Source organism: Drosophila tropicalis, unplaced genomic scaffold (genome assembly GCF_018151085.1).
Source record: "Drosophila tropicalis isolate 14030-0801.00 unplaced genomic scaffold, ASM1815108v1 contig_769, whole genome shotgun sequence".
NCBI lineage: Eukaryota > Metazoa > Arthropoda > Insecta > Diptera > Drosophilidae > Drosophila > Drosophila tropicalis.
Genome location: NW_027173256.1, coordinates 112,286 through 137,284, shown reverse-complemented (window position 1 = coordinate 137,284; position 24,999 = coordinate 112,286). Strand labels below are relative to the sequence as shown.

Sequence of the window (24,999 nt, the reverse complement as noted above, 5' to 3'; positions counted from 1 at the left end):
TTCCGTAAAACTTTGGTATCTATTGTTTTAAAAACGAGCTGTATCTGGATTTGTTATTTTACAAGGATGCTGGCAGTAGAGAAGAAATCTGAATTGTAGATGGCGCCATAGGGCATTTATGGCAAAATGGCCACACTACTTTCTGAAAACGCTTTAGCCATTTTTTAGTTAAGCAAAAGGAAAATATACAATTGTTAATTTAATTTGCAGTAGAATAATTAAATAATGACAAAACTATTGCAACGTGTAGAAATTACATTACGCAGCTTCTACATTTTCAACTCAAGCTTTGGTCAAAGGGAAGGGGAGGTGAGTTCGAGCCTAAATCCAAAAACGCCCACAAAATTGTAAATTCCTTCTATACCCTCTTGCAGGAGCACAAGAAGATTTTGTATTATTATCCCAATGATATAGAACTGAACACAAAAATCAAGGATGTTGGATTGAGTGAAGCTATTATAGCATTTACAGGGTGGGCGAATAAAACGTGCCTCTCTTCGGTTAAGGTGGGAAGACGATAATAATTCGAATCTCTTTATTGTCCACAGAACCTTCACCACCGATCATGATTGCAAAGCCCTGCACACCCAGAAAACCACCCAGCTCTTTTATCAACCCGAACCGGGTTATTGGCTAGTCATAGTCCTAAATGTTCCCAAAGAGATTAGGCTCAAGGATGGCGTTGAGGTGGCTGATTATCGTGGCGGTGAAGTCTCCGATCGCATTTTTAGAGCTGTGCTCAGGCAATGTTATAATTTTTATCGCTTCCAATATGGAGAATTCAGCAATAAGTTGACAGCAACGAATGTAGAGCAATTGGAGTCACAGCGTCAGTCATTGCAGGATCAACTCCTCCAGTTCTATGACAAATATTTGATCAAGCTCAAGGAACTATCAGGCAATTGTGATATAATGGATATGCTGCACTCCATCCAGTATTTGGCACTGGATAAAAGTCTATTCCTGCGTGCACAAAACTTTAGCATGTTGTGCGCTACCTTTCCAGCTATTAAAGAGTGCATTATGCTCTACAATCATCAGGTTGTGTGTGGGGGCAAGCTTAGTGCTGGGGATTTATATAGTCTGCATGCCTACATTGTGGAATATGTATTGTCCAAAGAAACAACCCCTGCAACCAATGAAGGAGAAGGTCGATTTGTAAGCAGTGTAGAAGATAATGTTACACAGGTCGATGCCAATTTACCGCCACCGCCTGTGCGTGTTCATCTGTCCTTGGGTTCTCATAATTTGCTCATCTACCGGGCTTTAAATGTTACGCTCTGCTTATTCTTAGATGGTAAGTGCCGATGGCTGTATGAAGTTTTATGTCAGCCGAAACTTATCCTGAATTTATATCTGCTTTTCAGCATTATCTGCTGATCAAGCCGTACCCAAACCAGAGTTTTACGAAGAATTGCACGCCTATATGGGTCCACAGCTTATTTGCTTGGCCCGTGATATAGCAAACGAAATTTGCAAGGAAAACATTTTATCATCAATACTTGGAAGTGGAGTAGAAAATGCCTCTGCTACGGCAGATTCCTCGGCACCGAAATATCTCTTCATTAACGAGCAAAGCTTGCAGCATCATACGAATATATATCGACATAGCAAGTCGCTTCCCAACAATGTGATGAGTATCATTGCTGATCTAGCTAATCCCAGTGAGAGTTGGACTAATGCAGCAGCCGTCGCTGCCACTGAAGAGCTGCAAGTGAAAACCACCAATGACTATTGGATAGTGAAGCGACGCTGCAACTGGCGGCAATATTATGTGATTCTGTGCAATAGTAAGGCCACTCTTTTGGATGTAACGCAGGAAGCAAAACGTATATTTGAACTGGAATTCAGAGATGATGTATTCTTTGACAAATAAACAGGAGTATGAGATAAATGAAGGGTGTACGCCAATTGTAAGGCCTTGGCCCAACCGCTTGCGACGATTGCCAGCAGAAATGACAAGATGCTGAGCCTGGGGCTGGGGTTGGTAGTTTTCAAGCCATCGCTACAGAACCGCTGCCATCTATGGTAGTGCTGTTAGGATCGTTATATACGTTTGTCACGGTGGATGAACTCGTTAAGTTGTTTCCACCGTTCGCTCCATTTTGTGTTTTACTCAGCTTATGGACATAAATTCTGCGATTCGACATGCAAATGCTGTAATAGTAGTGGTCATAGTCGATGGTTATCCTTTCGCAACTGCTATTGTCGATAAAGTCCCTATCAATGCTAAAGTTGGGCGAGAAATGGAACTTGCAAAGTAAAATAATAAAAAATTGAATATTATGCATACCCGTACCTTTCGGTTAGATTCAACAGACCCGTAATGACATTCGCCATGCGTTCGTCATTCTTTAGCTCTCCGCTAGATTCTAAGACAGCCCCATCAAGGAGAACTAGGTGTCCAATTTGATTGGCAGCAATTTGCTTTTCCTTATCCATTGTTTTTGTTCGACTGCTAGGAATTAGCGGTGGCTTTTGGGGATATTCTGCAGGGACGGAAAACAAATACAGGTAGCCGGATAAAAATAAGGGGAATAGGATAAAAGTATGCCCAGATAAAACAGTTCATCGATTGTCGCTGTGCTCTATAAAATCGACGAAGAACTATCGATATTCTTCACCAACGATAATACCGATAGTTCTCCATCTCTCATCTCCAATGTGAGTTTTTCATCCGTGCGAGTTCGTTAATAGCAACTGTAGCTCTCGTTAAAATCGAAATAAATTACCAGTAGTTTTAAATTAATTGACACATTTGATTGCGCAGCGTTTGAATAATAACTAAATTGTAAGTTGTATAAAAATTTGCATCGTTTGTTGTGTTAATATAGCTTTAAAATTAGATTCAATTTTGTTTTCGGGTCAAACCACACCCTCGTTAGACACATACATACACAAATGTATACATGAAAAGAAAATCCAATTAACGCATTTAAATGTTTGTGGAAATACTTATGTGTATTAGAAACTATTTCGCTTTTAGTTAGTTTTTGAGTGCAAAAAGTTCTGTATCTTATAAATTCAATGTGTATATTATAATATTTTAGCTTCAATTTTATATCTGTGTGTGTGTGGGTGTGTGTTTGTATATGTATGTGTGTACGTCATCGGTGGTGCGTCGGCAACTTCAATGAGAGAGAAAGCGCAGAGGCTGCCGGGCATGATGAGATGATGTTTACGAAGAGAGCAAAACACTAAAATTGATTTTCCAAGGCAAATGTCCTTGACTTTGTCGGTAAATTGTATTTTGGACTTGTTACCTTATTTTTTTTTTGCTCAGGTTTATTGCTCATAATTCCAAACTGTCTGCATTACGTCATCCCCCAGTGGCAGCGCTATTTTCTGATAGACACTTCAATTAATGTAGGCTTTGCATGTGTGTTAGTGTAAGTTAGAGAGAAAGAGAGAGCGAGCACACGCATTCCAAACAAAATTTTACGCTCTCCTGCTGTTCATAGCTCGCGCTCTTGTACTCTCTAGCTGGCTTGGGGTAGGGGGCTGACGTTCGTACACTTGCTATTTTGTGTTGTTGTTTTTATTTAGTACGCGATAAACAGTTAAATTGCCTTCAATATGAATGGATGAAGGTGCATTTGTGTGTGTGTGTGTATGTATTTTTGTTTGTGCCAACATTGTATGGCTGCTTCCAGCGGAAAGTATGGCTTACTGCTGTATACCGTAATCATTGAAATATGTATTAACATTTCTTTCATGATACAGTTAAATGTATTTACTATGAAGTTTTCGAAAGAACTCTAAAGGAAAAAATGTTTGAAATGTAAATTTATAACACTATATACATATGTACATATATTTTATAGTATAGCTCCACTTTGCACAACTGTGTCCCCTTAGTTTGCCGTTTCCTGTGGACGTTCTGCTTGCGTGATATGTAGATTTTACACATGTATGTATGTATGTAATGGGTATGCATGTGTGTGTTTATATATGTATGTGGCATTGTTTTGTTGTGTGTTTGACCCACCCTTTTGTCGAAAGTTTGTTTGTTCCACTTCTCTACAGTAGTTTCTCTGCTTATTCACCCCCTTGGGTTGGGTCATGATGTCACACTAACGACAACAACAACAAAAATAAATGAAATTCTTACTCTGCCAATTTGACCTTTTTCATTAACATATTTTTTTAAATTATTAAGTAATCAAATTGGACAAAGATTTCAAAAATTTGGGAAAATCTTACTTTCCAGTATGTATGCCTGTGTGTGTGCTAGTTTTTCAATTATTATAAGATTATGTCTCTATCTTACTTACCTTTTCCACTAACATTTAGCAATAAAATCTTGAAAAATTCTTTCGTAATTTCTGCAGTATCTTTTAATTAAATATAGTGTGCGTTTGTGATCAAAATCAAAAAAAAAAAAAAAGTGATGTCATGAGAAAAAAAAGTATAATAATATAAATGTTTATTTTAAAACCAAACAAAAAACAACTTCAAATGTCTACAATAAAATAAAAGAAATAAATATAAATCAAAGAAACAGCCGAGCGTACAAGCAAAAATTTCTCTTCTCTCATTTTCTGTTACAGGAAAGCAGAGCGAAAGAGAGAGTATTAATTGCTAAGGCTAAAAGAGTCGAGTCAAGAGATTGTGTGTGTGAGAGAGAGAAAGAGATAAAGAGAGTGGAGTGGAGTACAGGAGGTCAGGAAGTGGAAGATTCTAAAAATAACAAAAAACTAACATAAACTCTAATATTGATGGAAAGATGCACAAAATGGAAGCGCAGGTACTGGAACAGCTGCTGGAGCAACTAAAGAAAACTCCACGATCCCAATTGCCGTCGAAATTTATAAGTTTCTTTAATATTACGCATAAAGGCCAGAGTCAAAATCATAAATGTAGCTTGGAGGACTTTGCTATATACTATTTGGCTGCACTGCGTCAGCATACGGAGCCATATTTTCGCATCAATGAGCCGGAAACTCCAAAAGCTTTGACCCCAATTAAGCAACCACAATCGAGAATTGCAACTTCAATAACAACAACAACGCCAGTAGCACCAACAAATGATCTAAATGAATCTTTTGGCCACCACAGTATCAATAGCAGCTCGTCGTCATCCATATGCACTCCAGGACGTAATCAACAGCATCCGAGACGTTCAACTTTTTCAAGTACACCGCACAGTAATAATCGCAGTGGCGGAGGAGGAGGCAATAATAGCTTGTGCTTGGGTGATTTTCTGGTCAATACGCCAAATCAAAGTCATCACCAGCAGCGTTCGAAGAAAAAAACCACACCGCAACAACAGCAAGGAACGCCATCATCCTCTTCATCCCAGGCACAGCAGCAGCAAGCAAAGCCACGACGACGTGTCTTACCCATGACCATTAGCAAGAATGTTTCGGCCAATTCATCATTTGGCGACACCAGCTCCTTTAGCAATGACAACAATCTGTGGCGTCTCTCGCAGAATAGTGAACTCTTGGATCGCAGTCAGGGTGCAGCCCTAGAACTAGAGACACGTCAAACCTTGATCCTGAAACGTCATGAAATTAGAAATGAGGCACCTGTTAGTGGTGGTCCAGTCGACAGAGCTCCTCAAGATATTGACAATGCATCGTCAGAAGGCGGCTGCAAGCAAATGACAAATGAAACTTTTGATTTAACTGGTCTTCATAATCAAAAGCAATTGGAATTATTGGCCACAATTTATGAGCAATTACTAAATTTGAATTTAGTTCCCAATGTTTTGGGAGAACTTGGATATCAATTGCAATTACTAAACAACATACACGATATGAGCAATGAGCGTACACATCAAAAAGATTTGGACTTTTCACCCATGGTCAGATTGACCTTTCACAAGGACTGCATTTACTTTGTCCTACGATTGCTTGAGTATCAAAAAAAAATTGTTAATGCAATTGGATAGAAAATCTCTCGGTGTTTTACTGCAGCAAGAACGTTTGAGCCTCTTACCCAAAGATTTGCTGATGAAACTCGAATTAACATGTCAACAGAAACAGGAAAATTTCAAAAACAATATAGAATCAAATGCAAAAATAACAAATCAACAGCAAAATGTGTACTATCATCAGGAAAAGGATTCGCGTGATAATTTTCCCACACAAAATGAATTTGGTGCCTTCAAGGCACAACGTGATCTTTTTTATAAATGCTTAAAATATTGGGAATTAAGTCATCTAAATAGAGTATTCAATTTTAAAAGTGAAATGTCCCATAAAATACGAGAAATTTTCGTTCATTCGGAGCATGCAGTTAATATGGCTCATTTTGCCAAGTTATTTGTTAGCCAATTAATTATTTCGGCTAGCGAGACGACCGAATCTCCCGAAGAGCTGGGCTTAAAACTCGATCAATTGAGACTTAATCGCCTGGCCCAGAGATTGGTCACATCGAATTCCAGCGTAGAGGATCAATTCCCACGATCGCAGAGTTTCTTTCGTGATTTTATCAATGAATGTGGATCGCTGGCGTTTATGGAGCAGCTTAAGTTGGCCCTGTACGTACAATTGTTGCGTTGCAATGACTCCACCTTTGAGATGGTTCAGATGCAACAGAATCAGGAAGAAGACCAGCCTCCCTCCACCCAACAAGGAGCGTTCATAGTGCGGCCACAAATTCTTGCCAATATGCTGATTTTGGCCAAATTCTTGGGCTATATCATGGCCTTGCCATTTAATCAGAGCAACAGCAGCAGTGCTCAATCGACGTTTGTTTGCCCTCAGCAATTGCAATTGCGGTCTCATTTTCAATCAAATTTCGATTTACTTCAGATTCTAGAACACTCGATGGGTCAGGGTAAAATATTAATTACATTGCCCTGGCTTGTACAGTATTTGGTCATGCTGGATATTGTCACTTTACAACTGCCCGATATTCTAGGCACTCTTGATCTTTTATATGCTCTCTATGCCAAAGCTACGCCCATGGAAAATATTCAATCTGAAGCTGTATTTATTATACGCAGCTCGTTCGGTTGGCTAATGGAGGCTCAGCCGCAATTGGTGAACTCTTACTATACATATCGATCGAGAGGTTCATGCGTGGGGGTGACCCTTGTCGATAATTGTATCCGTGGACTGCTGCAAACTGTGAATAAAACCGAAAGCCAAAGACTACCGATGATGGAAGACTTGCTGACTGTGGCCTGTCCGTCTCTTAATGAATTCAGAGTGACCATTATGACATGTAGGCCGACGCAAAGTACTTCACGAAGTGGACGGTATCGTTATGTAACCACACGCCTCGAGCAGCTCAATCAGAGTAATAACGGTAGTCCATCCTCCTCATCCTCGACTTTGCTCCTTACTGGCCACGGCCAGAGGGTTGTGCTCAATGCTGGCGAGTTGCAACAGCGGCAATTGCAGGAGGCCTTTCTACATTCCCAAAATGCCTCCATGCGGCGTCTAATCGAATTCGTAAGCGACAGGAGTTTCAAGTGTGTAGTTAAGGATGCCCAGATAAATATATTACTGCCATCTAAGACGGCCGCCGATGCCCAAGTTAATAAAATTACCTCCACGCACACACAAGATGTTCTTAAAAATCTTCAAGAGATCTATCAAACGACTAGATTGCAAGCATGTCAACGTTGGACAGAGGAAGTGCCGCATATGTTGGATCAACGGATAGAACAGTCTTTGCAGGCCCTTCTACCAGCCAATACCAATGCCATAGTCCAGCTCTCCTACTCACACATAATACGGGCCAAAGCTCAACCACAGCTCCAGCAATGGCTACAGTCAAGCGTCATGCAATCGAATTTCTATCATGGTGATCTCCATGAACTTGCTGGAAAAATATGTCGTTCCAATAAGTATAAATTACACAACGACGAAACTGGTAACGGCACTGGCAACGGCACCGGCACCAGCAGCGGTTCATCCAGTGAGATGTGTCTAAGTCCAGACCCCAGTTTGAGTCTCTCTGAATTGTTGTATGATCTGCAGCAATGGTTGCATTGCCTCAGCTTGAAGCCAGCGAATAATTTGCGTTATTGTCCGAATTTACTTCTGCTCGTTCAACGAGCACGTCAAGGCTCCCGTCTGTCACAATTGCCGACCGTTTTTTATCAGCTAATTGGCTCAGGAATGGTGCGACTGAATCAGCTATTGATTTGTAAGCAGCCGCAGCTATTAAGCCAAGAGATTTTATCCAAAACCTGTGACATTTGGCAAACACCACAAATGGCCGAATGTTGCAAATCATCTCCTGGCATTTTTGATGATCTACTTAGTGTGGCATTCATACAAGAATTGGATGATACTCCAGGACGCTATCAATTGCTTGAAAAGCTTCTTCTGGTCATGATGGATAGAGGCATTGTCAATGCCAATGAGCTGAATGAAATGTTTATGCCACTTTTCAAGGAGAATTGGCCGGCTGCCATTTGGACAGAACTTTCTCGATTGCTACAACAGCTCTCGCTTAGTTCCAAGAATACTTCAATGACAACAGCTGAATACGGTGATCCTTCCACAAGTCCCGAAGATGATGCCAAATCGCATCTATTTATGGAAATGCTGGCCGATCTCTCGCGTGATTTGGATAGTTTTTAAAATGTCCGTTGATTATGTCATTTTTGTTTTTTGTATTATTTGTGGGAATAAAATGCTTCAACAACTGGAAAATAGCTTGGAATTTACTTTTATGCTGGGCGATAAGATAACGATAAGCAAAAAGGCCCCTCCATTTAATTTCTAGTCTCTCAATCACACGTACATATATTTTGGATGCGATGCGTCACCCAGTCGATGACATGAAACCGAAGCGAGGTCAGAAGTAATGTTGTTAACAAGCCAGCCGAAACGATAATTGCGATCATCTCAGGGTAGTCTGACCGACCGATTGAAGCAAACTCACAGGAGAATCGAATCAAAGTGCAAGCAAATAGTGATAATCAATTTGAAATTAAATAATTTCAAGTAATAATCAAAGAAAATATTAAGCACTGGACAGTGGACAATTCACGGGGTGGGGGAAAACGGGAGGGAATCTAGAACCGCGACTGGCATTAAAAGGGGAACGGACCCCGTTCTGTTTATTTTTGCGATGACTTCATTTTAGCGGTATGCAAATTGAAACTAGCCGAGATTTGGAATTGAGAGTAGTTAGATACTTAGTTAATGCATTGTCTGAGACAGAGATAAATGTTAAAAAGATCGGCCCAAATGTCACATAATAAGACTAGAATAAACAAATTTTTTGTAAGCTTCGCTAATTGAAACTAATTAACTAATCGTTCTCTCTTTTTGTGGCTCTTTTATTTTCAGTTGTGCACGGGCAAAATTTAAATGAAGTGAAAGCAGTATTAAAAAGGAAAAAAAAGAAAAAAAGAGCATTACAGAGTAAGTGTTTCTTTTTTCTTCCCCTCTTCTTTATTATCATATCTTTCTCTCTCTCTCTTCCATTTTGCTTTGTAGTTTTTTGAAAAACCACCCAAAAACGAACGAAAAATATTGAACTAAACGACCAGTGAAATGGAGAACTTTACACCGAAGGAGGTGAAAATCCTCGAGACTGTCGAGGATATACAGGAGCGACGTGAACAGGTTTTGTCGCGTTACAATGAATTCAAAATTGAGACAAGACAGAAGCGTGAGAAGCTTGAGGATTCCCGTCGCTTTCAATACTTTAAACGTGATGCCGATGAATTGGAATCATGGATACATGAGAAATTGCAGGCTGCCAGCGAGGAGAGCTATAGGGATCCAACAAATTTGCAAGCCAAGATACAGAAGCATCAGGCCTTCGAGGCTGAAGTTTCGGCGCATAGTAATGCTATCGTATCGCTAGATAACACTGGTCAGGAGATGATCAATCAGCAGCATTTTGCCTCGGAGACCATTCAGCGTCGTTTGGATGAGTTGCATCAGCTGTGGGAGCTTTTACTTAGCCGCCTGGCCGAAAAGGGTTTGAAGCTACAGCAAGCTTTGGTTCTGGTACAATTCCTTCGTCAATGCGAAGAAGTCATGTTTTGGATTAAGGACAAGGAGACCTTTGTCACAGCCGATGAGTTTGGCCAAGATCTGGAGCATGTGGAGGTGTTGCAACGTAAATTCGATGAATTCCAAAAGGATATGGCCTCACAGGAGTATCGTGTGACTGAAGTCAATCAATTGGCCGATAAACTAGTTCAGGATGGTCATCCTGAGCGTGATACCATTACCAAACGCAAGGAGGAGCTCAACGAAGCCTGGCAGCGTCTGAAGCAATTGGCCATTGTCCGCCAAGAGAAGCTATTTGGTGCCCATGAGATTCAACGTTTCAATCGGGATGCCGATGAGACTGTAGCCTGGATAGCCGAAAAAGATGTGGTTCTCTCTTCAGACGACTATGGTCGTGATTTGGCCAGTGTACAGGCTTTGCAACGTAAGCACGAGGGTGTTGAACGTGACTTGGCTGCCCTGGAGGATAAGGTCTCCACCTTGGGTGCTGAGGCCCAGCGTCTTTGCTCCATCCATGCTGATCACAGCGATCAGATTCGTGACAAACAAGCAGAAATTGCCAACTATTGGCAGAGTCTGACGGCTAAAGCACGCGAGCGTAAGCAGAAACTAGATGAATCCTACTATCTACATCGTTTCCTCGCCGATTTCCGTGATCTTGTGTCCTGGATCAATGGAATGAAGGCCATTATTTCTGCCGATGAACTGGCCAAGGATGTGGCTGGTGCTGAAGCTCTGCTTGAGCGTCATCAGGAGCACAAGGGCGAGATTGATGCCCGCGAGGATAGTTTTAAGTTGACCACCGAATCTGGCCAGAAACTTCTCGAGCGTGAACATTATGCAGCTGCCGAAATCCAAGAGAAATTGGCCGCTCTTGAAAATGACAAGAGCTCGCTGTTATCCCTGTGGGAGGATCGTCGCATTCTTTATGAGCAGTGCATGGATTTGCAATTGTTTTACCGCGATACCGAACAGGCCGACACCTGGATGGCTAAGCAAGAGGCCTTCCTGGCCAATGAGGATCTGGGTGATTCGCTAGACTCCGTGGAGGCATTGATCAAGAAACACGAGGACTTTGAAAAGAGTCTCGCTGCCCAGGAGGAGAAGATCAAGGCGTTGGATATTTTTGCCACTAAACTTATCGATGGCCAGCACTATGCTGCCGATGATGTAGCCCAGCGACGACAAATGCTTCTAGCTCGCCGGGCTGCCCTTCAGGAAAAGTCTGCCAAGCGCCGTCAATTGCTCGAGGACTCGAATCGCTATCAGCAATTTGAACGCGATTGCGATGAGACCAAGGGATGGATTAGTGAGAAGCTGAAATTCGCCACCGATGACAGCTATCTGGATCCCACGAATTTGAATGGCAAAATGCAAAAGCACCAGAACTTTGAACATGAACTGAATGCCAACAAATCACGTATTGAGGATATTACCAATGTGGGCACGGAGTTGATCGAGAAGCAGCACTACGCAGCCGATCAAATCAATACGCGTATGCAAGAAATCGTTGTCCTGTGGGAGACTCTCGTTCAGGCTTCCGATAAGAAGGGTTGCAAGTTGAATGAAGCCTGCCAGCAACAGCAATTCAATCGCACCATCGAAGATATTGAGCTCTGGCTCAGCGAAATCGAGGGTCAATTGCTGTCCGAGGATCACGGCAAAGATTTGACTTCGGTGCAGAATCTGCAGAAGAAGCATGCTCTTCTCGAAGCTGATGTGATGGCTCATCAGGATCGCATTGAGAGCATTAAGGTGGCTGCCAATAAGTTTATTGAATCCGGGCACTTTGATGCCGATAACATTCGGAACAAGGAGGGCAATCTCTCGGCTCGTTATGCCGCTTTGGCAGCTCCCATGGGAGAGCGTAAGCAACATTTGCTTGACTCACTGCAGGTGCAGCAATTGTTCCGTGATTTGGAAGACGAGGCTGCCTGGATTCGTGAGAAAGAGCCTATTGCTGCCTCAACCAATCGTGGACGCGATTTGATTGGTGTTCAGAATCTGATAAAGAAACACCAGGCTGTTCTGGCCGAAATCAACAATCATGAGGCTAGACTCTTGAATGTTATCAGCTCGGGCGAGAATATGCTTAAGGATCAACCTTTTGCCAGCGAGGATATACGCCAGCGCTTGGAGGCTCTGCAGGAGCAGTGGAATAACCTAAAGGATAGATCCAATCAGCGCAAACAGGATTTGGATGACTCATTGCAGGCCCATCAATACTTTGCCGATGCCAATGAGGCAGAGTCGTGGATGCGTGAGAAGGAACCAATTGCCACCGGTAGCGACTACGGCAAGGATGAGGATTCTTCGGAGGCGTTGCTGAAGAAGCATGAGGCTCTTGTTTCCGATCTTGAGGCTTTTGGCAATACCATCCAAGGCTTGCAGGAACAGGCCAAGAACTGTCGCCAGCAGGAGACTCCAGTGGTCGATATTACCGGCAAGGAGTGTGTTGTGGCCCTCTATGACTACACGGAAAAGTCACCGCGCGAGGTGTCCATGAAGAAGGGCGATGTCCTTACTTTGCTTAATTCCAACAACAAGGACTGGTGGAAGGTGGAAGTAAACGACCGTCAGGGTTTCGTTCCAGCTGCCTACATCAAGAAGATTGAGGCCGGTCTAAGTGCCTCACAGCAAAATTTGGTGGACAACCATTCGATCGCCAAGCGACAGAATCAAATTAACTCCCAATACGATAATCTTCTGGCCCTGGCTCGCGAACGACAGAACAAGCTGAACGAGACGGTCAAGGCCTATGTTTTGGTACGCGAAGCAGCCGATTTGGCTCAATGGATACGCGACAAGGAGAATCATGCCCAAATTGCTGATGTCGTTGGCGAAGATCTCGAGGAGGTTGAGGTCTTGCAAAAGAAATTCGATGACTTCAACGACGACCTAAAGGCCAACGAAGTACGACTCGCAAATATGAATGAAATTGCCGTCCAGCTAACATCGTTGGGCCAGACAGAGGCAGCCCTAAAGATTCAAACCCAGATGCAGGACCTCAATGAAAAATGGAACAATCTGCAGTCACTCACCGCCGAGAAGGCCAGCCAATTGGGATCAGCACATGAAGTGCAACGTTTCCATCGTGATATCGATGAGACCAAGGATTGGATTGCCGAAAAGGCCAATGCCCTCAATAATGATGACCTGGGCAAGGACTTGCGCAGTGTGCAGACTTTGCAGCGCAAGCACGAGGGTGTCGAACGTGATTTGGCCGCCCTGCGCGACAAGATCCGTCAGCTGGACGAGACAGCCAATCGTCTAATGCAATCGCATCCGGATACGGCTGAACAGACCTATGCCAAACAGAAGGAAATCAACGAGATGTGGGATCAAATTATAACCAAATCGACGGCACGCAAAGAGAAGCTTCTCGACTCGTACGATTTGCAACGTTTCCTCAGTGACTATCGCGATCTATTGGCCTGGATCAACTCGATGATGAGTTTGGTGACCTCCGATGAATTGGCCAATGATGTGACCGGAGCCGAGGCTCTGATTGAACGTCATCAGGTAAGATAGATAGGCAATGGCTGCGGCAATTGCCAAAAACAATTGAATCTATAAATCAGAAATCCTTTCCAGCCCGTGGACCAATATATGAGATAAATTTTTACTTCATGCCATTTTCATCAATTAAACAATTTATCTTTTGTTTGTTTTTTTTTTCTTTTGTCTTTCTTTGTGCATCAATATTATTTTAATTTCTTTGGGTTGATTTTTCGACTCCAACCTCAAAATGGTTAATGGTTCATGACAACATCTCTTCCTCCCTCTCTGATCACATGACAATGTGTGTTTCTGCATTAAAAATAAAAACCAAATACATTTCACACTCAGGCACAACGTGCTGAGATTGAGTTTACTCTGGGCAGCAGCTCAGCAGCTGCCGCCGCTCAACCAACAGCATCAACAACTGCATCAACATCCGACGACGAGGTAGCCCCCATTTTCATATCTCATCAGATCGTTTAGTTTTGTGTGTTTTCTTTGTTTCTGTGTTGGCAAATTGCTGTGCTCATACATTTTACCCACAAATACCAAATGCCCTAAACAAAATACAAGCATATATACATATACATATCTTCGATTTTTGCTTTATGCTATTAAACAAAACAAACACTTTTATACAAGTACTCTTGGCCTAAATAACTTGTGACTTTTTGTTTATTGTTTTCTCTAATCTCTGCTTTATTTACACACACATACACACGCGCAAACATAAACACACATTCATCGTGATTAAATAATATATATAGATCGATCATTAATACTTTCATATTTCAGTCACTCATCCAATCGGTTATTTATACATATACTCGTCCCATTCATCTGAGGTAGAGATTTGTTCGTTTCTATATCAAATTATGTAAATTAAATGAGAAGCGAAGGATACAAAAATGAAATAAATATACAACGGTGGCCACAAATTTGAGACATTCGATTTTAAATTTTGAAAATGTTGTGGGTCCAGTAAACCTAAGAGAAGCTAAATACTATAAATTCCCAATTTATAATTAATTGAAGGCACTGAAGAATTCAAATATAGTGACACATAGATATATATATATAAATACATATACTTATAATCCATTGGCTGATATTCATCTACAATTCTTTGTTAAAGAAATGAAGTTTATTGAAAATTGGACCATTTTATTTTCGCATTAGTTGTTCATTCATTTTGGTTTCCGTATCAAACAAAATCTCAATTATTTTGGTTTCTGGACTATCATTTCGCTTTCGTCCAACCCTCCTCCTTTCTCCTCTCACACATTGATTAATGTTCATTTATTGTTAAAACGTTTTGTTGTTGTTTTTTGTTTTTCTCATTGACTAATCTTGTTTGTATTTTGCCAAGAAAATATAAGAAAACCTTCCACCAATTTTCGGCCAACAAATCGATCGCGTTGCATTGTTGTTCTAACCTTTGGCAATTCTTTCAATTTGTTTCAATCAGTAAATCTAATAATTTCAATTTCCTTCTTCGAATTTTCTTAGGAACATCGCACTGAGATCGATGCTCGAGCCGGCACTTTTGGTGCCTTTGAACAATTTGGTAATGAGTTGCTGCAGGCGAATCATTATGCCTCTCCTGAGATTAAGGAGAAGATTGAAGATTTGGCAAAGGCACGTGAAGATTTGGAGAAGGCCTGGACTGAACGTCGTTTGCAATTGGAGCAAAATCTGGATCTGCAGCTGTATATGCGTGATTGTGAGCTGGCCGAGTCATGGATGTCGGCCCGTGAGGCTTTCCTTAATGCCGATGATGATGCTAATGATGCGGCCGGTGGCAATGTGGAAGCTTTGATTAAGAAGCATGAAGATTTCGATAAGGCCATCAATGGGCATGAGCAAAAGATTGCAGCCCTGCAGACTGTGGCCGATCAGTTGATTGCCCAGAATCATTATGCATCCAATTTGGTGGACGATAAGCGCAAACAGGTTCTGGAACGCTGGCGTCACCTGAAGGAGGGTCTGATCGAGAAACGTTCTCGCCTGGGCGATGAGCAGACCTTGCAGCAATTCTCGCGCGATGCCGATGAAATTGAAAACTGGATTGCCGAAAAATTGCAATTGGCCACCGAAGAGAGTTACAAGGACCCAGCCAATATACAATCGAAACATCAGAAGCATCAGGCCTTTGAGGCCGAACTGGCGGCCAATGCTGATCGCATTCAGAGTGTTTTGGCCATGGGTGGTAACCTGATTGATAAGAAACAGTGTAGCGGCTCTGAGGATGCGGTGCAAAAAGATTGACTCAGATTGCCGATCAGTGGGAATATTTGACTCACAAGACGACTGAGAAGTCACTCAAGCTTAAGGAGGCCAACAAGCAGCGCACTTATATCGCTGCTGTCAAGGATTTGGACTTCTGGTTGGGCGAGGTCGAGAGCCTGCTGACCACTGAGGATTCTGGTAAGGATTTGGCATCTGTCCAAAACCTCATGAAGAAGCATCAGTTGGTCGAGGCGGATATCGTGGCGCACGAAGACCGAATTAAAGACATGAACAACCAGGCCGATTCCTTGGTCGAGAGCGGTCAGTTTGACACTGCTGGTATCCAAGAGAAGCGTCAGAGTATTAATGAACGCTATGAGCGTATCTGCAATCTGGCCGCTCACCGTCAGGCCCGCCTCAATGAGGCACTCACTCTGCACCAGTTCTTCCGCGATATTGCCGATGAGGAGAGCTGGATTAAGGAGAAGAAGCTGCTTGTTGGCTCCGATGATTATGGTCGTGATTTAACTGGCGTTCAGAATCTAAAGAAGAAGCACAAGCGTCTTGAAGCTGAGCTTGCCAGCCATGAGCCGGCTATTCAGGCTGTCCAGGAGGCTGGCGAGAAACTCATGGATGTATCCAATTTGGGTGTACCCGAAATCGAACAACGTCTTAAGGCCCTCAATCAGGCATGGGCTGAATTGAAGAACTTGGCTGCCACACGTGGTCAAAAATTGGATGAATCGTTGACCTACCAACAATTCTTGGCCCAGGTGGAAGAGGAGGAGGCCTGGATCACTGAGAAACAGCAATTGCTCTCTGTCGAAGACTATGGTGACTCTATGGCCGCCATTCAGGGTCTGCTTAAGAAGCACGATGCCTTTGAAACGGACTTTGCCGCCCATAAGGATCGTTGCTCTCTGATCTGTGACCAGGGTAGTGAGCTTGTTGAGGCCAAGAATCATCATGGCGACTCGATTGCCCAACGTTGTCAACAGTTGCGCAACAAATTGGATAACCTAAATGCTTTGGCCGCACGCCGCAAGGGCTTCTTGCTTGACAACTCGGCCTATTTGCAATTCATGTGGAAGGCCGATGTTGTGGAGAGCTGGATCGATGACAAGGAGAACTATGTGCGATCTGATGAGTATGGGCGGGACTTGTCCACTGTGCAAACGCTCTTGACCAAACAGGAGACATTCGATGCAGGTTCGTTTTCGTTGAGTTCTATAGTTGCTTAAAGTATAGTAATATAATTTATCTATTTTTTAGGTCTCAATGCCTTTGAACAGGAGGGCATCCATAATATTACCGCTCTAAAGGATCAATTGATTAATGCTAATCACGCCCAATCGCCGGCTATACTCAAGCGTCATGGTGATGTGATTGCTCGTTGGCAGAAGCTGCGCGATGCGTCTGATACACGCAAACAGCGTTTGTTGGCCATGCAGGAGCAATTCCGCCAAATCGAGGAACTCTACTTGACATTTGCCAAGAAAGCTTCGGCCTTCAATTCTTGGTTCGAAAATGCCGAAGAGGATCTCACAGATCCTGTTCGCTGCAATTCGATCGAAGAAATACGCGCCCTGCGCGACGCCCATGCACAATTCCAAGCGTCTCTCTCATCGGCCGAAGCTGACTTTAAGGCATTGGCAGCACTCGACCAGAAGATCAAGAGCTTTAATGTTGGACCGAATCCATACACATGGTTCACCATGGAAGCTCTTGAGGAGACCTGGCGTAATCTGCAAAAGATCATAGAGGAACGCGATGGCGAACTTGCCAAGGAGGCCAAGCGTCAGGAAGAGAACGATAAGCTGCGCAAAGAGTTTGCCAAGCATGCCAATCTCTTCCATCAATGGCTAACCGAAACGAGGTGAGTTTTGATGGGCCTTCTTTTTGAAACCTATTTTAGGGTATAAACAAACACCCAAATTACATACCACACAAACACACACACACACCACACACACACAAAATCATACAAATGTACAAACATATATTGACTGAAAACAATTCTTGTGGTCCCCCGAGGTGACTTCCCCGAGCTAATCGTTGCTCTGTGTGGCAGATTCTCACATAAACCAAACCACAAACTGAAAACGTAACTGAAAACGTTCCAATTCTATATTTTTCTAGATATTATATGCTGGGTTATAATCGTCAAGGGTAAAAAAATTCTCCGCCACTCTCTGCGTTTTAATTTATTACTATTATTTCTAATTTCGTTGTGATTTCTCTTTTTTTGTGTTTATTTCTTTGGTTTTTAATTTGATGTAAACGCGAGTGTTCAAGTGGCTTCGCCGTATATACACAAATTGCGCATATCTATATATATATATATTTATATACACGTCTATATAATGTATATATAGTGTGTCTGTGTGTTTGTGTATATATATTTATATATATAATCCACTAATCGAGAGTGTCTTCTTTTGAAACTCTTTTGCTTTAGCAAAAAAAAAAAAAAAAAAAAAAAACGCTTTGTATATATTCATATATATATTTAAATATATATACCATATCTTCCATTATTCTATGACCGAGCAAGGATCTAATGATAATAATTTGAAAGTTTGTTTGTTTTTTTTTTTCGTTTAGAACGTAGCGTGTGCACTGCAGTTTTCGAGTCTTTTTCAGTCGATTCAAAATGATTCTCAAATTAATTATTTAACACGAGATTAGGCTGAAAAGTAAACGTAAAAGGGCAATCGCAATTTATTGATTCGAAAAAAAAAGGCATTTTCGTTATTCTCTAGGTTTATGCTTCTTCAAATATAAACTTGATAAAGCAAACTTTTCGCCTGGGTTTATCATTTAATCTTGAATAAAAGGCCTACAAGGAATCATTATAAATTGTTTCTACTTACTTTTCGACCTAACCTCGTACAATAAATTAGTTTTTTTTCGATCATATGGCAAATCGACTTTCTTTTTTTCAAATTTCCTATTCAAAAAAAAAAAAAAAAAAACAAAATCAGCATGTAAAAAGAGTGCATAATAAATAATGTAGCATACAGAGATATAAGTAGATCAACAACAACAATTATAAATCCGAGCAATTTGCATTAAAATTTTACTAAAATATAACAAAACAACAACAAATTAAAATCTTACAACATTTTAGTAGCTTTTCTTTGGCTTTTATACTTTCGAATTGCTTCTTAGCCATATTAGTCGAATTGTTCTTGTCTTTTATTAGTTGCTGAATTCAATATTGAAAATCAACAATTAATCCCCAAATTTGCAAAACAAAATGCTGAAAAAAAACAATGAACAAAACACACACACACAAAGACATTCACAATGTAACCCCGACCCCCTTCCTTCATGACAGACATTTACCTGTATATATATATATATATAAATAAATAGACACGAAGGGACGACAAATTAGTTGAAAGCCCCGACGAACAGCAATTAAACAAATCAAAAATTATTCCGCTGCCCGTATTAACAACAGACCTCTAACAAGATTTGCTTTTCTTATGCATTGATATTCCATTCATATACATATATATATAGTATATTATATATATATATTATATATATTGTAACGTTCTGATTTACTTTCACACCTAAAAACGTATTTTTTTAATGCTGCTCAGATTCTCTTACTAACTATTTGCAATTTTTTTTATCAACAAAAAAAAAAAACTCAAATTCCCGTTCCGCCTCACATAGAACTTCGATGATGGAAGGCTCTGGTTCACTGGAACAGCAACTGGAGGCACTTCGCGTCAAGGCCACTGAGGTGCGTGCACGTCGTGTGGATCTGAAGAAGATTGAAGAATTGGGCGCCTTACTGGAGGAACACTTAATTCTGGATAATCGCTACACGGAACACTCGACAGTGGGTCTAGCCCAGCAATGGGATCAATTGGATCAATTGTCGATGCGTATGCAGCATAATTTGGAACAACAGATACAGGCACGCAATCATTCGGGCGTCTCTGAGGATTCCCTTAAGGAATTCTCAATGATGTTCAAGCACTTTGATAAGGATAAGAGTGGCAAGCTAAATCATCAAGAGTTCAAATCATGCCTGCGCGCCCTTGGCTACGATCTTCCTATGGTTGAGGAAGGACAACCCGATCCAGAGTTCGAAGCCATTTTGGATGTGGTCGATCCGAATAGGGATGGTTATGTCTCACTACAAGAATATATTGCCTTCATGATATCCAAGGAAACCGAGAATGTGCAATCCTACGAAGAAATTGAGAATGCCTTCCGCGCTATCACTGCCGCCGATCGTCCCTATGTCACCAAAGAGGAGCTCTATTGCGTAAGTTTTATATACAGGACAAATTTTTTAATAATGTTTCAATTATTAACTATTCCGTATATTTATCACATTTTAGAATCTCACCAAGGATATGGCGGACTATTGTGTGCAAAGGATGAAACCCTACTCGGAACCGCGCTCTGGCCAGCCCATTAAAGATGCTTTAGACTATATAGACTTCACGCGAACGCTATTCCAGAATTAAATCAAATAGCACCAGCGGATAGTGTTGTTTTTTATGGCGCCTGAGAATATGTCTTACAATCTACAAACAAAAAAAACAGAAAGAAGATGAAAAAAGAAAGAAAAAAACATTACAACAAAAATATAAATATATATTTACACAATTATTTTCGATAATTTTAGTATTTAAGTCCAACAGTTTTATGCTTATTTAAGATTTTCAAATTATGCCACATGGAAACTAAAATCCAAAATCAATAATCTTAGCACCTTTTTTGCAATACGTATACAAAAAAAAAAAGAAAGAAAAATAACCTTACCCACATACATATATAAAAATATTTATCAAATTTTTGTGTTAGAATTTTATTTTATTTTTTTTTTTTTAATATATTTATGGTTCTTTTTTTTTGCCGCATTTAGTTATTGAACAAAAAACTGCCCCGTAAAACCCCGTATGTATCTTAAATTTGGACATTTTGATTGCTGAGGGACTATAAATCTATACAATATGCAATACAATACATTAATGAAGTCACGCAAACTGTTACATTTGAAGAGCTTTGCTTCCAATTAAACAATAAAAAAACTATATATATAATAATTATATATTTAAAAAAGAATGAAAACAAAAAAACAAATCAATACAAATTGTAACTTGTTCAGTGTTTGTAATTTGTAATGAAAAAATTTAAGATACGTATGCTACAGCTATATACATACATACATATATCCACAATTTGACTACTTGGTGTTATCCCCTATTTCCTTCCACACACACAGAACTACATATACCTACCATATACGAAAACGTAGTAAAATTATGCGAAAATTCAAAATTTTTATAAAAAACAATCAATATATTTACACCTCAATAATTGCAAATAAAAAAAATATACTGCTGCATGTCTAAATAATGTGAAGTGCTTTTACTTATTTGATCAAAAATGTCTCCAAATTGGACATAAACCATTTAAAATGGTTTACAGTAAAGTATGTATGGTTATTTATGTACATGTATTTTAACTCTGTGTGCACTATTGCTGTCTCAGTCATTTTTATACCAAAGCAACGTCATTATCATTATATTTTAACAAAAACACCTTTTGAATATATGTATATGTATATATTGATTTTGGTTGAAATAAACTTTCAAATGATTTCGGATTTCGTAAAATTGTTTATATATCGCTATCTATAATATTTTGTCCTTCAATTTCAACCGATACACCATGAACTCAATAATATACTATAATAATTTTCTATAATGTCTGCTCATTAAGTTGCTGGATCGAAGATCAGACAATTTAAAATCACATAAAACTTATAGAACTGATATCCTGAACAAACATCTTAAAATTCGGTCAATAAAAGGTTTCTGTTAGCCTCTATAGATGTCTTGCTTCGTAGTGCCTCATTTTATATACAGACCAAGTCTCTAACATGGAGTCAATATTTCCTAGGAAGCAAAACCAGATTTACCAAATGACTGGTCCACTCACACATCTCATTTATATGAGCTTAAATATTTCATTTCTTTGTCAATCTTCAATGTGAAGATCGCTCCTGGGCTTGTGGATCAGTGGACACTTACTCAATGTAATATGTTGTTCTGCTTGTGTTCCTAGAAGGGTGAACACATTTTAAGAGCAGCCACAAAGTTGGTAGCAGGATCTCATAGCAGTATTAATAGTTGAACACGCTTTTTTGCAATACTTTGCATCGAAAGCACTTACTAAATTGAGGCACACTGGAAAAGATAAGTGAGCCTCGACAATAAAAGGTGTCCAGTTCAAACTATTCCATGGCAAACTTTAGTTTGAGGATGACATTAATATATGTATATATTTTTGGCTGTTTTCTTCCTTTTTAAGTGTGTGCATTTAATTGGAAATACATAAGTCCTTTTTTATTTATTCATTTAAACAATAGGTAAAAACATATACATATTTATTAAAGCAAAAACTTGTTAACGCTTTCCGCATAGGCGGTATTTTTAAATTTTCCACTTAGAGCCTCCTTTGGTAGCCATTCGTATTTTATGACTGGCTGTTGTTTCGAATCCACATTGCCACTACGCAGAGAAGCCCGATAGAAAAAGATTTTTGCTCCAACGCTTTCACTGCGCTGATTGCTGGGGTATTTGTATTTGTGGAAACCTGCCGGAGCATTGCCATAGAACAGGACCTGAAGATTCTGGCCACAATGTTCGCGAAGCACACGTTCGGCAGTCTGCCGCATGGATTCACCATCTGCACGCTTACCCTGCGGCAGGAGAAGATGTTGTTGCTGGCCAATTTTTTGCTCTACGAGCAAAAAAACCGTTTCTTCAAGACAGCGATCGGTTGAATCTGTCTTATTGGCAGCATCGTCAGATGTCTTACGTGCAGCCAATTGAAATTTCTTAAACTCCTCGACATAGGCATCTTTCAGATCCTGTGCCGTCTGTTTGGCCGCACTATCATCCATATCAACTTGGGCTTTTCCTTGCTTAATAAGCTCGGCCTGGGCTAGGTCTCGTTCGTGTTTGATTTCATGGTTGGATTTTAAACTGTTTTCATGCTCCACCCGCCAAAGAAGTTCTTGAAACTGTTGTTCCAAGGGATTTAAGGATTTCGAAACAACAGGCAGTCGTTCCACCAATACTCCGGCATAGAGATCCCACTTCTCCTTGGCAGCAGTAGCACTTTGTGGTCGTGTCAGTGGCTTGGAGCTGATCTGTACGAGGCGACGCAGCATTTTTAAGTTTTAATTCAATATTCTACAAAATCCAGAGCGAAAACCAACGTTTATGCGATTACATGAGCAGCGGCAACAACAGCTGTTTGAAGTCTTTGGAATACACACATAAAAATTTTATCGATAATTTTCAACACCAATGTAGAATAGGAATTACTGGGAATTGAGTTTCTCAATTTCTGAAAATCTAGAAGTCGAATATTTATCCGGCAGGCCTGTTCCAGAGGTATTAAGTATTAAGTATTTCATTTGAAATCAGCGAAAACTTGAAGCTTTCCGCTTGCAACCCTCAATTCAGATCTGGTCACACTGCAATTTCATTCAATTTGTTTATTAATCTCTTAAAGGAAGCGTTCAATTATATTAACAAAATGTCTGGTCTGGAGTCGTACATCAATCACACAGTCTCTATCATAACTGCGGATGGACGCAATTTTATTGGAACCCTCAAGGGATTCGACCAGACCATCAATATCATTATTGACGAGTGCCATGAACGCGTCTTCTCCACAACGGCGGGAACTGAGCAAATTGTCCTTGGACTGCACATAATCCGAGGCGACAACATTGCTGTAATTGGACTGATTGATGAGGCCATAGACGCTCGCCTGGATCTGCCCAACATACGGGGCGAGCCCCTTGGACCGGTAGTCCATTGATATAGCCCAAATAAACAACTAGAAATACAATAATATCAAATTTAGTTTCCTTTATTTTGTGTTTATTCGGATGGTAGACTGAAATCAATTTGTCGGCAATCGAGAGTGTCCAGATCCACCAGAGCAATGCTTTGGGTTGAGCTGAAGCTGGGCACACACACGAGGCGGGTTCGTTTGCCATCAGAACCCACATGGAGTTCCGTTTCAAAATTATCACAGTTGCCGGCAAAATAGATGTGAGGACATTCAGTTATAATGAAGGGATCACTGTCTATATATGGATAACAGGCCAGGGTATCTGGAGCGGTTGGAGCTATGTGACCCCAGGTAAGAGTACATCGTAGAGCGTCCAGTGATGATTCCAGCGTAGTATTGCGCCTAAGATCGGCTACATTTTGGCCAGCCGTACCCACAATAAGAGCATCGTCCAGGCGACAGCTATAGGGATTAGACACAGATTGAAAAGATGCTAACTGCGATGCCTGTGGGAACATGCACTTGTGGAACGGCTGCTGCGGCAGCATGAAATTTGCTGGATCAAATGCTCCAGGCATTACATCAACATAAAGAGCGCGAGCCCAAGAGGCGTACCAAGAGTCCAACTGCTGAACAGCCTGGACTGTCTCATTGGCATTCGCTTGAGTGCGGGCTACTTGTAGCGTGGGTACATGAGCCACAGCACTGCTGCGCACAGAGTTCCCTGCTATAATCAGTCGATGTGCAGACTGCGCCTCCTTGGCGTTGTCGAGACTGCCACTTAGCCAATACTGGAAAAGATTTAACGAATCTGCAAAATTGTGTGCCTGAAGCTGATCTAAGCCAGAAGCAAGCACCAAAAGACGACCACTAGATTGCCGAGTTGGCAGCGGCTTCTGTGGACCACTTTCATAATAAAGGATGTCTTCGACATTGAAGAAGCCGTCGTTATCTGTAACACCAATGATGGCACACACGACGCCAGTGGCCATGAGCTGGCCCGTAAGGTGCTCGCCCCGCAAGCGTACACGCTGTAACTCATCCTCCAGGATAACCTTATCCTCGGGCTCTGAATAATTCTGTCGCGGAGGCTGCGGTGCCAATTGATTTTCTTCGGAAATGTCCCGCAAAATGCTGGGTTTATGGACCTGATGCTTATAGATTGTACCAATGAGAATGCAGTGGATATCTTGCTCGGCGTGCAGTTCGCACAATTTCTTTATCGGCTCCTTGGTGCCCCATTTCTTTTGGGCCAGTGGAGTAAGCAGGCGTGTCATCTCAGCCAGGCGGTGGGCGTAAAGATGGCAGAACTGTTTCTGGTAATCGTAAGCTTTGACTAAATATTGACCACTTAGGTTCTCATAGGAGCACTTAACACGATAATGGGCCATGATGCGGAAATGTATATACAATCTTTAATAAACAAATTTAACTCTTAAATAAATATCCGCGACGCTTCCTTTCATTTGCCCGCCGATAACTTAAAACA

At 41.0% G+C, this 24,999-nt stretch overlaps 7 protein-coding genes across 7 annotated transcripts in view; 4 read left to right on the top strand and 3 right to left on the bottom strand.

The window, feature by feature from the left end:
• Positions 1-21,303, top strand: part of alpha-Spec (alpha spectrin) — a 29,925-nt gene extending 8,622 nt beyond the window's left edge. The window contains 9 exon segments of the mRNA XM_068293518.1: positions 9,261-9,335; positions 9,411-13,457; positions 13,785-13,883; positions 14,946-15,690; positions 15,693-16,874; positions 16,938-17,541; positions 17,805-17,834; positions 19,353-19,953; positions 20,030-21,303. Of these exon segments, the coding sequence (XP_068149619.1) occupies positions 9,468-13,457; positions 13,785-13,883; positions 14,946-15,690; positions 15,693-16,874; positions 16,938-17,541; positions 17,805-17,834; positions 19,353-19,953; positions 20,030-20,158 (7,380 nt within the window). The 5' untranslated portion in view covers positions 9,261-9,335; positions 9,411-9,467 and the 3' untranslated portion in view covers positions 20,159-21,303.
• Ccz1 (vacuolar fusion protein CCZ1) lies at positions 124-1,894 on the top strand. Its single transcript, XM_068293490.1, has 4 exons — positions 124-309; positions 375-472; positions 549-1,297; positions 1,368-1,894. Exons 1-4 carry the CDS (start codon positions 226-228, stop codon positions 1,874-1,876), a joined length of 1,440 nt encoding a protein of 479 aa, XP_068149591.1. The 5' UTR covers positions 124-225; the 3' UTR covers positions 1,877-1,894.
• Lamtor4 (Late endosomal/lysosomal adaptor, MAPK and MTOR activator 4) lies at positions 1,803-2,482 on the bottom strand. Its single transcript, XM_068293492.1, is given in 2 exon segments — positions 1,803-2,229; positions 2,300-2,482. Coding segments are annotated over 2 exon segments (525 nt in total). The 5' UTR covers positions 2,443-2,482; the 3' UTR covers positions 1,803-1,847.
• On the top strand, positions 2,667-8,618 carry dlt (codanin-1 like protein dlt). The gene is given in 3 exon segments (XM_068293519.1): positions 2,667-2,791; positions 4,551-5,869; positions 5,871-8,618. Coding segments are annotated over 2 exon segments (3,819 nt in total). The 5' UTR covers positions 2,667-2,791; positions 4,551-4,726; the 3' UTR covers positions 8,547-8,618.
• Positions 21,304-22,018: 715 nt separating the features above from the next.
• Positions 22,019-22,997, bottom strand: mRpL46 (mitochondrial ribosomal protein L46). Its single transcript, XM_068293552.1, has one exon. The coding sequence runs from the start codon at positions 22,873-22,875 to the stop codon at positions 22,090-22,092; it is 786 nt and encodes a 261-aa protein (XP_068149653.1). The 5' UTR covers positions 22,876-22,997; the 3' UTR covers positions 22,019-22,089.
• Positions 22,998-23,004: 7 nt separating this feature from the next.
• On the top strand, positions 23,005-23,574 carry LOC137579749 (U6 snRNA-associated Sm-like protein LSm8). The gene is made up of 2 exons (XM_068293553.1): positions 23,005-23,101; positions 23,223-23,574. Exon 2 carries the CDS (start codon positions 23,247-23,249, stop codon positions 23,532-23,534), a length of 288 nt encoding a protein of 95 aa, XP_068149654.1. The 5' UTR covers positions 23,005-23,101; positions 23,223-23,246; the 3' UTR covers positions 23,535-23,574.
• PolD2 (DNA polymerase delta subunit 2) lies at positions 23,570-24,985 on the bottom strand. Its single transcript, XM_068293551.1, has one exon. The coding sequence runs from the start codon at positions 24,899-24,901 to the stop codon at positions 23,597-23,599; it is 1,305 nt and encodes a 434-aa protein (XP_068149652.1). The 5' UTR covers positions 24,902-24,985; the 3' UTR covers positions 23,570-23,596.
• Between the last annotated feature and the right edge of the window lie 14 nt (positions 24,986-24,999).